At 44.6% G+C, this 10,513-nt stretch overlaps 1 protein-coding gene across 1 annotated transcript in view; it reads left to right on the top strand.

Moving 5' to 3' along the window:
• Positions 1 to 8,183, top strand: part of LOC115135342 (prominin-1-A-like) — a 35,109-nt gene extending 26,926 nt beyond the window's left edge. Inside the window, exons 10-24 of the mRNA XM_029669954.2 lie at positions 1,979 to 2,042; positions 3,031 to 3,187; positions 3,271 to 3,423; positions 3,542 to 3,665; positions 3,767 to 3,855; positions 3,988 to 4,072; positions 4,851 to 4,994; positions 5,116 to 5,184; positions 5,294 to 5,380; positions 5,583 to 5,636; positions 5,761 to 5,841; positions 6,174 to 6,242; positions 6,442 to 6,531; positions 6,629 to 6,741; positions 6,990 to 8,183. Coding sequence (XP_029525814.1) covers positions 1,979 to 2,042; positions 3,031 to 3,187; positions 3,271 to 3,423; positions 3,542 to 3,665; positions 3,767 to 3,855; positions 3,988 to 4,072; positions 4,851 to 4,994; positions 5,116 to 5,184; positions 5,294 to 5,380; positions 5,583 to 5,636; positions 5,761 to 5,841; positions 6,174 to 6,242; positions 6,442 to 6,531; positions 6,629 to 6,741; positions 6,990 to 7,041 — 1,431 coding nt within the window. The 3' untranslated portion in view covers positions 7,042 to 8,183. The remainder of the gene's footprint in view (positions 1 to 1,978; positions 2,043 to 3,030; positions 3,188 to 3,270; positions 3,424 to 3,541; positions 3,666 to 3,766; positions 3,856 to 3,987; positions 4,073 to 4,850; positions 4,995 to 5,115; positions 5,185 to 5,293; positions 5,381 to 5,582; positions 5,637 to 5,760; positions 5,842 to 6,173; positions 6,243 to 6,441; positions 6,532 to 6,628; positions 6,742 to 6,989) is intronic.
• Positions 8,184 to 10,513: the final 2,330 nt, after the last annotated feature.

Here is a 10,513-nt window from a genome sequence, read left to right on the forward strand (position 1 = left end):
GTATGACTTAAAGATTGCTGTACACCAGCGGAACCCATCCAACTTGTAGGAGCTGGAGCAGTTCTGCCTTGAAGAATTGGCAAAACTCCCAGTGGATGGATGTGCCAAGCTTATAGAGACATACCTTAAGAGACATGCAGCTGTAATTGCTGCAAAAGGTGGCTCTACAAAGTATCGACTTTTGGGGGGGTGAATAGTTATGCACGCTCAAGTTCTGTTTTTTTTTGGTCTTATTTCTTGTTTGTTTCACAATAAAAAACTATTTTGCATCTTCAAAGTGGTAGGCATGTTGTGCACTGCAGGTCCTGGATGAACCTCTACATCAACAGAGGAGAAGTAGGATAAGGGTTCGGCTAAAGGCTATAAGAACTAGCCGTCTAGCACGTTCGGAACAGAGAGTAAAAGGAGCAGGTTTCTGGGCAAGATAGCATAGATTCAAGGCATAACGTACAGACAAAGGTATGGTAGGAAGAGAGTACATTGGAGTTAAACCTAGGCATTGAGTACTGATGAGAGAGATATAGTTTCTAGAGATGTTTAAACCAGGTGATGTCATCGCATATGTAGGAGGTGGAACAACATGGTTGGTTAAGGCATATTGAGCAGGGCTAGAGGCTCTACAGTGAAATAAGACAGTAATCACTAACCACGACAGCAATGGACAAGGCATATTGATATTAGGGAGAGGCATGCGTAGCCAAGTGATCGTATGGGTCCAGTAAGTGGTTGGGCTGGCTGGGGACACGGCGATTCAGACAGTTAGCAGGCCGGGGCTAGCAAGCTAGGAGTTAGCAGGCCGGGGCTAGCAAGCTAGGAGTTAGCAGGCCGGGGCTAGCAAACTAGGAGTTAGCAGGCCGGGGCTAGCAAGCTAGCAGTTAGCAGACTGGGGCAGGCAGAAGGGCCTTAAAGGGACGTCACGATGGGGGAGAGTCTGTTTTTGCCTCCACAAGCGGTGACGTCGATAGACCTGTCGTGGATTACTAGGGTTCCAAGTAGCAGAGGGGTCCAAGTCCAATTGGCAAAATGGGTATAGTGGTCCAAGAAACTGGCCGATGGATCAACTAACAGTCCAATATTTGGCCTGGGTCCCCAGATCCTCAAAAAGTTATACAGCTACACCATCGAGAGCATCCTGACCGGTTGCATCACCACCTGGTATGGCATCTGCTCGGCATCTGACCATAAGGCGCTACAGTGGCGTACGGCCCAGTACATCACAGGGCCAAGCTTATTGCCATCCAGGACCTTTTTCAAAGATTCCAGTCACCCAAGTCATAGACTGTTCTTTCTACTTCGGAGCGCCAAGTCTAAGTCCAAAAGGCTCCTTAACAGCTTCTACCCCCAAGCCATATGACTACTGAACAATTAATCAAACGGACACCCGGACTATTTGAATTGACCCCATTGACCCCCCCCCCCTTTGCTTTTACACTGCTGGTACTCGCTGTTTATCTATGCATAGTCACTTTACCCCTACCTACTTGTACAAATTACCTCGACTAACATGTACCCCCGAACATTGACTCGGTACCAGTACCACCTGTATATAGCCTCAGTATTGTTATTTTATAATTATTATAATTTTATTTTTTACTGTAGTTTATTTAGTAAACATTTTCAAGACATTATTTTCTTAACTGCTTTGTTGGTTAAGGGCTTGTAAACATAAGCATTTCATGTTAAGGTCACATTTCACATTCGGTGCATGTGACAAATACAATTTCATTTGAGTGTTTGTGTTTGTGTGGGGGGGGGAGGAGAAATACACAATGCACTGAGGTTTACACACAGTTGCCATGGATTAGTGAAGTGTTACTGACATGATACAGTAGTATGCATGGTCCTGTTCTGAGGGGGAATTTGAGATCCATGCTTGATACATTTTTCATGCAAGTCCTCCATTGACTTCCATGCATAATTTATGCTGGGAAACTCCTTGGAGTGTTACTGAGGATGGTTCTGACTGTGTGTGTGTCAGGGAGAAGACTTCTTTGCCAGTATTCCCCAAAAAGTGACCAACGACACCAAGGACGTGGTACAGAGTGAGTATATTACCTTCAATGTCACTACTAACTGTTATAGGACTAAGACACCGCAACTACTCTGATTATTATTTGACCCTGCTGGTCATCTATGAACGTTTGAACATCTTGAAGAACAATATGGCCTTAATGGCCATGTACTCTTATAATCTCCACCCGGCACAGCCAGAAGAGAACTGGCCACCCCCCAGAGCCTGGTTCCTCTAGGTTTTTTCCTAGATTCCTGCCTTTCTAGGGAGATTTTCAGAGCCACCGTGCTTCTACATCTTGTGGCAGGCCAGGTGGTTGGGTCAAAACGTTTACACAGGACAGACACGGACAGAGTAGGATTAGCTCAGTTTCAAAGGTGTTTATTAAAATAATAGTTCAAAAGAAAAGAACAGGTCTCCCCCATGAGACCCTCGCTGGGATACCGTCTTCTGGGCTCCGGGTCTTGCTGTGTCCCGTGGGGATAAAAAAAAAAAAGAACTCCCTCCTGTTACGTCTCGAACTGTCCCCAACTACACAGGAGTCCTTTCTTCCCCCAGTCTCTCTCCTGTGTGCTGCCCTTCTGGCAGCTTTATGGGAAATCAGCCCTTGATTACTCACCAGCCCCAATTAGTCCTGGCCAGAGAGCCCGTCGAGACCTGGCACGTCCAGCAGAGGGAGCCATCGCCTTGTGATGTGTACTCCGTCTGTCACAAGACCTCGACGAGTCTCCCCCTGGTGGCAGACCTGCTGTACGCCACAATCTGCATTGCTTGCTGCTCTGGGTTTTAGGCTGGGTTTCTGTATAAGCACTTTGTGGAATCCGCTGATGTAAATATAGCTTTATAAATCAATTAGATTCAGTTAAACTTCGACCCTGTATAGGTTATTATGCACACCCACACTATCAAGATTATGTCTACTAGCCTTATAGCCACATCTTATGCTTTAACCTTACCTAAATACCTTTAAAACTGACCTTGGATCAGTGTCTAGAGGTATATTCATCCTTCTCCCTCAGATGTGAAGCAGCAGCTTGAAGACATCAAGAGACAAATCTCTGAGGTGAAGGGAAACATCCCTGTCTCTGCCCTCAGAAACATCTCAGACACACTGGGAGAGGCTCAGAGATACATCGGCATGTACTCACAACAGTCAGAGAGGGTAGAGATGATCAGGTAATCAACACACTTACACCCCACACACTGACCTAACAGGACTGAACAGATAAGGTAAAGATCCTCTGTTTTTGTCTCTCTAGGTGGGGTGTGTGTATTATCCTGAGCTGTGCAGTTCTCCTGGTTGTAGTGTGTAACCTCCTGGGTCTGTTTTTGGGCCCGGTTGGACTAAGCCCAAAGGACGAGCCAACAGAACGATCCAGCACCGCAGACTGTGGAGGAACCTTCCTCATGGCGTATGTACTGTCACTGTGTGTGTGTGTGTGTGTGAGCGAGCATAGGCATAAGTGACGCCCGTGCCCTTAACAAAAGTAATCTAGTGAAAGAGTGATCTCAACGTATTTGTGTGTGTAGGGGTGCAGGGCTAAGTTTCCTGTTTTCCTGGCTCTTCATGCTGGTGGTGTTAGTACTGTTTATACTGGGAGGAAATGTCTACACACTCATCTGCCAGCCCTGGCGCAGTGGACAGCTACTACAGGTACACAAACACACTCACACGCCTACTCACACTCATACATCCTCACACACACAATGGATTCATTGACTCACTGATTGATTGTGTGTCTCCCCCCTCCCCAGTTTGCTGACACTCCAGGCCTGATACATGGCTTCAATTTAGGAAAGAGACTGGGCCTGAAGAGCAACCTGACACTCACTGAAGTATACAAGTATGTAGAAACATTATAAAGGGTTATACAAATGAAAGATCTGCTTTCTGGTTACTATAAGTCACTCTAAATGTAATGTTGTTTTTGTTCTGCTATTGTGCTATGTAATGATGTATTGTTGTGTGTTTGTAGTGATTGTGAAAAGAACAGGCCTCTATGGACAACACTCCATCTGTATGATCTCATAGACCTCAATGCTTTGCTCAACGTGTCCAAAGTACGACTGTCACACTACGATTTCTATTGTTTCTACTCCGTCATATATGGTTTCTACTCTGTCACGTATGGTTTCTACTGTTTCTACTCTGTCACGTTGGGTTCCTACTGTTTCTACTCTGTCACGTATGGTTCCTACTGTTTCTATTCTGTCACGTATGGTTCCTACTGTTTCTACTCTGTCACGTATGGTTCCTACTGTTTCTACTCTGTCACGTATGGTTTCTACTGTTTCTACTCTGTCACGTTGGGTTCCTACTGTTTCTACTCTGTCACGTATGGTTCCTACTGTTTCTATTCTGTCACGTATGGTTCCTACTGTTTCTACTCTGTCACGTAGGGTTCCTACTGATTCTACTCTGTCACGTAGGGTTCCTACAGTTTCTACTCTGTCACGTTGGGTTCCTACTGTTTCTACTCTGTCACGTAGGGTTCCTACTGTTTCTACTCTGTCAGGTAGGGTTCCTACTGTTTCTACTCTGTCACGTAGGGTTCCTTCTGATTCTACTCTGTCACGTAAGGGTTCCTACTGTTTCTACTCTGTCACGTATGGTTCCTACTGTTTCTACTCGATCACATGGTTTTAACTTTTTCTATCACCATATACTGTCTATTGATGATCACTGGGAATCACTTTACATGGGGATTTCATTCCCAAATGAATCATCTTATGTTTCCACTTCCAAATTGGTGTAAAGTCCATATATTAAACCATCTGCTCTCCTAGGACAATTTTTCCTCTAGTCCTTCTAATCATGCGTTTACCTCTCCCCTCCCAGTACACAGAAGAGATTCAGCAGCACTTTGACAGGAATGAGATCAAACTGTCGACCGTCACCCTGCTCACCCGCGACATACGCAATCAGCTACACAGCTTCTCTGACAAGGCCCATGATGTCGACTTCGGCTCTGTCACACAGCAGGTACAAAGTGTGTGCGTGTGTGTGCGCATCCGGTGTGACCTTTGGTCTCGTAGTTTGCATCGAATTTGAGTATACATCAGATCATATGACATACCGTAACGGTTTCGACGTCTGTTTTTAGATCAACAATATTTCCAGCATTGATCTGAGTGAAACAGCAGACAGGCTAGACCAACTGGCTGCTGCTCAAGTGAGTAGTAAAACCCACTCAGTCGTCGTCGTATAATGTGCTCCTCAATGTTGGACTGTACATTTGTAGAAAGACCGTAATGTGAAGCATGTCCCACGTCTCCCTCCAGACTGGTGTTAAATTAGAGCTGACCCGGGAGGCTACAGACCTGAGAGAGATCCAGTTCTACATTAACACTGCCATCATCCCACAACTGGTACGTCCGACCAGCCTGGCGCTGTCGGCTTCTGCTCTGGACAACGTCAGCTAAATGTCCCGTGCGCGTGGCCGTATGAAATGTACAGCTATCTGAACTATCTGTGACGTGTTTTCATCAGCTCTTCGGAGGTCATTATTCAGAGCAGAGTCACGTTGTGTGTACGTGTGGATATAGTATCGGTCGGTCTTTTGTGTTTCAGACTCATTTGAACTCCACCATAGATGCCCTCGGTGTCATAGCGTCGCACATCGATGTGAGTATACTGCAGGATGTTCAGAAAGCATGAGCAGCGCGTGTTCTTTCGTTAGACCACGTCACCATGTAGCTGTGCAATGCGCGCTCATCCCTCTCTCTTTCTCTCTCCCTCTCTCCTTTAGCGCACAGTCGGAGATGTGTTGAGGGAAGTGGGAACAGCTCAAGACTTCCTCAACACTAACACTTCACAGATTGTCAAGGCCGTGAGTAGCCACACACAAGCGCATCCCGTCACGGAAAAAATACTTTACAACCAGAAAACGACGTCATAATGCCACATTCTGTATAGTGAAGAGGGAGAGATGAGTTCCGATGAGTGTGACAAGCACAGCTCTCTGTCTGACTTAGCCTGTAGCACCACAGCCATTGCTCACATCTTAGCTCACAAGGCCCACTTCACATAGTTACAGGGAAGTCCACCTGATTCTCTGCTGCAAAGCTCCACTGATTCTCATGACTTCTGAGTGTGTCGAATTTACATCTGTCTCTCTCTCTCACTCTCCTCTCTCTCTCGCTTGCTCTCTCTCTCTCTCAGGAGAGTAGGGGGTTCCTAGACTGTCAGATGGGGTACTTCACGGCGTATGCTGACTGGGCTAATTTCACGGTGTGTTCACTTAGTGTACTATTATTACTGTATCACTAAATTACTCTACCGTGTGTTTGGTTTAATTTGAGGTTTAGCCTCAACCCTACGTGTAAGAATGTGTGGTTGATCATCTTCTGTTAAAACAGGCCTGGGTTTCAGGCTGGGTATATAAAATACATTTGATTGATTGACACTTCTGTGTGTGTGTGTTCTGTAGATCACTCAGCAGGTTGGTCTCTGTGGCCCAGTGGCTGAAGCTATGGACTCAGCTGAGGTTATAGTCTGCTCAAACATGGTGCAATCTCTGGTGAGGAAACTATTACACACACAGAGAGAGAGAGAGAAAAGGATTCACTGTGCTAATCCAACATGGTTTATTAACCTACGTGTGTCTGTTTGTCCAGAATGCATTCTGGTTCAGCCTGGGCTGGTGTATGATCTTCCTGGTCCCCAGCATCGTCTTCTCCATCAAACTGGCCAAGTTCTACAGGAGGATGAAGCACAGTGATAACTACGAGTGAGTAGCTAAGATATTTACACGCATGCATCCGATGATTGTACTTAGGTACTCGGTGGGCCCCCATATCATCTTATCTTCTTATTCAATACGACATAAAAGGCTGAACTGATCCTTTGTCAGCACTACTACTGTGTGACTCGGGCCCAGGACACCATGATTGATTGAAACGTTGTTGCAGTAAAGGTGGTATGGAACCAAGATACAAACTCTTTTTTTTTGTTCTTGTTTCATCTTTCTCCCCACAGCAACCACATAGCCATGAGCATCATCCCCCGAGCCAAAGTCCAACCCTACTGAGCTGAGGGAAAGAGGATTGGCCAGGACTGTTACTGCTCTCAGGGACTATAACCATGACTGTCACAACTCCCTGACAAGAGGATCATGGAACATTTCAAACAGAACTCTGTCGCCTAAATAAGATCTTTGTTCTTAACGGACTTGCCTAGTTAAATAAAGGTTAAATAAATCAAATTAAAATAAACCTTCATTGAAAATCAAATGATTGTCACTACCAGGACTCTGGCACCCCTACCTAAAACTACTACATGGAACATGCTGAACAGGACTAAAGCCAGTCGCATGGTGTATTTCAATAAGGAAGTGCTACTCTCCCTCAGTGATGGACTGAAACGCAGGAGCGATCTCTCCCTCAGTGATGGACTGAAACGCAGGAGCGATCTCTCCCTCAGTGATGGACTGAAACGCAGGAGCGATCTCTCCCTCAGTGATGGACTGAAACGCAGGAGCGATCTCTCCCTCAGTGATGGACTGAAACGCAGGAGCGATCTCTCCCTCAGTGATGGACAGAGGAACTGTTTTCTGTAGACAGCATATGCACCACACATGCACCTCATGTTTCCATGCTGTGTGTCAGGAATTAAAGGCCACATTCTCAATGTCTGCAGTACACACACACACACACACACACACACACACACAGTGTTGCAGGATAAAATGCAATCTACATAACCTCAACATTTCCCACATGTGGTTCATGATATCTAATGGATTGACTGTATGTATATTGTATGTTTTCAACCAATATTTTGGTTTGGATGTACCATAAAGAACATCACTGGCATTTTTTTTTTTGAAAGGATTTCGTTATGGGAAATGGGACAAACCCTGCTAGTACCACCTGAATAATGATATATTTGATATAATGATAAAGTATATATGAAATCAAATAGGGTAGGTATTCAATATAATGTTTATGATCATTTGAGTAGTTTTTTTGTCTTTAAAAAAAGTTTTTTTAAATTAATTATACTGACTGAAATATGTGATTCCGCTATGATAAAATGGTGTGCCAAATAATGAGTAGGATGTTTGTATGTTACGAAGCACTTTATTAGGTCTGTTTTATATATATATATATATATATATATATTTTAGCATTGTGCAAATTACTGTAATTAAAGATTTGCTACTGACAGAGATGTCTGTGTGTCAGCTAATTCTTTCTCAAATGTGTCACTGTTATAGTATTTTGTACTATAGCATGTTTCTGATAGGATAGCATCAACGGCCAACAGAAACGAGTTCTGCATTAGACTATTGTTTACAGGATGCAGTCTAAAAATGGAACAAATCAATCGATGCGTGTAGTTTTACAGCACAGATCCACCTGAATCAGGGAACACAGCCTCTCAGCATCACTATGGGGAGAGAGGGAGGTGGGGGAGGAGAAGGGGATGGAATCATAGATATCAGGGGTGGAATTTGAACCCAAATGACACATCTGCAGTGTGTTCTAGCCTCTTGGAGCAGCCTTGCTCTCTCTCACCCTCAGTCCTCCTCTCTCCCCACAGCAGGATTTTCTAACAAAGAAATAAGAGTCCCCATTGTCTTCAGGCTGTTGGCATCACTCCAAGGGCTCCTCGACTTGAGAGTGCAGACTCAAATCTGACGCAAGACAATGAGTGGGTGCCTCCGCCACCCTTGTCCTCTGTGCACCTCCCTTCCCTCCCACCATTCTCTCCCTTCTCCATAGACGCACACACACACACACACACACACGGTTCCATAGCAGTGACAATAAGGAGTGGTGCCGCTCAGCAGACATGGTATGGTCATTCTTCTCATAGTTAACCCGAAAGGAGAACCCCAACGTTTAACCAACTGTACTGGTTCACACACAAGGCTGTGTGGAGCTGTAAAGAGATTTGGTCATTGCTGGGCTATGGCCATGTTGAGGTTGACATCCCAAGTTACGGGAGCAGTGGGTCATGTGTCTTGAATGTAAATGTAGTATTTCCTCCATTTCTGTGACTGGTCTGTTATCTTGCCAACTCCTATGGCACGAACAGATCTGGTACCAGGCTAGTTTAAACAAAGGGTAACAATGTTTTTGTAACTCGGAGTGAGTTGGTGACGTCAAGGACCTATCAAACACAACGACCTGTGGGAGCCATGCCATATGGTGAGGATGACAAACTATTCACAAAACAGAAAAGGGTCACTTCTCACAGTGACACAGGTACTGGGCACATTCCAGATCGACAAATCCTAAGGCCTGCGTAGAATATCAGATCTTTACAATCTTTACCACATCACCATGTTATAATGATCTTGTAAAACTTTGCAAGCTTGCACATAATATGGTTATCTGGAACGCACCCAATGACACAACTACTGTAGTTAGCCTGGGTACCTGACTGTTTCTGCTGTTAGAAACACTACATTGTTGCCTTGGCAAGACAACGACCAGTTAGCGTAAATCAGAAATAGCCTGGCAAAATACAACCCAATCAAATAGTTTATTCCAAAATAGCAAACATACACAAACACGAGACCATGTTGAAGTTGTAACTCTGATTGAATAACACACGTATGTTGCACTCATTCATAAATACCCAAAACATGTATCTGTGTGGCTGAAAATGAAACACTGCAGGACAGTTTTCAGAACTGATCGGAAAATAAACATTTTGATAATAGGCCATTCAAATGGGGAACTCAGCCTGTCAAAATGGAGCAAAGAAAAGTAAACAAAGACTTCATTTTCAGAGCACATTCACCTGGAGCGGCTGGTAGCCTAGTGGTGACAGCGTTGGGCCAGTAACGGAAAGGTTGCTGAATCGAATCCCCGAGCTGACAAGGTAAAAATCTGCCGTTCTGCCCCAGAACAAGGCAGTCAACCCACTGTTCCCCTGGTAGGTTGTCATTGAAAATGAGAATTTGTTCTTAACTGACTTTCCTAAATAAAGGTTCAATTTAAAAACATGTCTGGATTGAACAGTAGGATACTAGGCAATGGGATTTTCTGTTATTGTCATGTTCTAAAGCTTTACACATCAATTCAAGTCATTGAGCCATCTAATCCTACTGGTTTCAGTTTCATTCTGGCACAAGCTTCACTTATTGATCAGTCAATGTCAATGATTGGCCAGAGAGAATATAAGACAGTCTGTGATTAAAAGGCATTGAAAATCAAGAGACATTTTGGCCCTCCAGGACCTAGGACATACTCATCATATGCACAGTGAAACATCAAACAGAACGTCGTCACAGCATCTCATGAGTCATATCCTGCGTTCCAATTCTCAACCCTTTTCGCTCTAGTATGCTCCCCCACATGGATTTAAAAGCATAGGATTGGTGTAATAACCCGTGCTTACACTAGCCCTATGCTGTTTAATCTACAGTATGTGGGGTATTTCCTTGGACCACTTAAAGGAAAAAGGAGGGAGAATTTGGGCACAGAACAAAATCATCTTTGGCTCTCAGAGCAGGCGACCGTTTTTTCCTGGCCGAGTAATGTGATCAG

This window comes from Oncorhynchus nerka, linkage group LG10 (assembly GCF_034236695.1).
Source record: "Oncorhynchus nerka isolate Pitt River linkage group LG10, Oner_Uvic_2.0, whole genome shotgun sequence".
Classification (NCBI taxonomy): domain Eukaryota; kingdom Metazoa; phylum Chordata; class Actinopteri; order Salmoniformes; family Salmonidae; genus Oncorhynchus; species Oncorhynchus nerka.